Source organism: Austrofundulus limnaeus, unplaced genomic scaffold (genome assembly GCF_001266775.1).
Source record: "Austrofundulus limnaeus strain Quisiro unplaced genomic scaffold, Austrofundulus_limnaeus-1.0 Scaffold169, whole genome shotgun sequence".
Classification (NCBI taxonomy): domain Eukaryota; kingdom Metazoa; phylum Chordata; class Actinopteri; order Cyprinodontiformes; family Rivulidae; genus Austrofundulus; species Austrofundulus limnaeus.
In genome coordinates this window covers 1,203,190-1,204,337 of record NW_013952571.1, presented here as the reverse complement: position 1 = coordinate 1,204,337, position 1,148 = coordinate 1,203,190, and the positions used below count along the sequence as shown (strand labels likewise).

At 38.6% G+C, this 1,148-nt stretch overlaps 1 protein-coding gene across 1 annotated transcript in view; it reads left to right on the top strand.

Annotated features, from left to right (window-relative positions):
* The window catches only part of LOC106523907 (glycogen debranching enzyme), a gene marked incomplete at its 5' end in the record, with an annotated part of 57,066 nt that overhangs the window by 41,797 nt on the left and 14,121 nt on the right, over window positions 1-1,148 (top strand). Inside the window, 1 exon segment of the mRNA XM_014017485.1 lies at window positions 736-847. Coding sequence (XP_013872939.1) covers window positions 736-847 — 112 coding nt within the window.

The following is a 1,148-nucleotide window of genomic DNA, read 5'->3' as shown; positions in this document are numbered from 1 at the left end:
GAGGCTACGCAACGTGTGATTACGTCAGACGAGGCTACGCAACGTGTGATTACGTCAGACGAGGTTACGCAACACGTGATTACGTCAGACATCAGCGACAAGCTTTGCGGTAGTAAACAGGAAGTGAAACTTGCTAACTAGCAGAGGCTAATCATCTCGGGACAARGGAGCGATTTTTTCGTGAATGCCTTGCTATTGAGCAAGTTGTAATTATTCTATCTATTCAGCTAGTACAGGCTATATTTAACACTGCGAGGAGACATAAGGAAATAAACTCAATGTTTTCGTGCGTTTGTGATAACATCCGGGACGAGGCAGGAAAGTGGAAACAGCTGAATGTCACGTGAGGTAAATATGCGCTACGTCAGAATTTATTCAGCAAACGTGTTTCCATCTCCCGTTTTGRGCATTAACTACCTTGTGAATCATCCAAAAACCACCTCAAGTGAGCGTAAAAACTTTTTAGCGAATTGAGGAGTTTTTTTTTAGAATTTTGCTGTTTCCATCTGACTTTTTTTTGCATTTTTAATGCGACACTTCTAAATGCGCATCAAAAAGCCTTGATGGAAACACAGTTAATGTGAGATTTGACCCTGCTCCACAACACATCTCATCTTGTCCATCACTCCTGCCTGAATACACAGCTCTGTTCTTAACTCAGAGCTTCTTATGCTGCTGCTGCACACAATGGATACATTCACAGGCCAAAAATCATTTGTTTGTATGTGTATGAAGGAGCAGCCTCTGTATGATGTCATTCAAGAAAGTCTGCAGCGCCATCTAGAGGGAATTTCCTTCAGAGAGAGGAATGCTGGACCGAAGATAGACATGAACATGAGAGATGAAGGTAGAGTAAGGTTAAAAACACCCAGCAGAGGGATTTCCTTTACTATAGTGACTCTTTTTTTATGTATCTGGTTTTAACAGGTTATAAAAGGTTTCAAACCTAACCTCAAGTGTACAAAGTTTTTTAATAGTTTTTTCATGGTTGTATAAATTTCAGAAATGTTTAAAAAAAAAACAAGGAAATTCTCTGGGCTTGAGAAGTCATGACTTTTTGAGAAAAAAACTCAGAATTCTTTAGAATAATTTCACATTATGTTCAAGAAGAAAAAAAGAAATTCTCTAATGTAGAAAAGTCATAAATG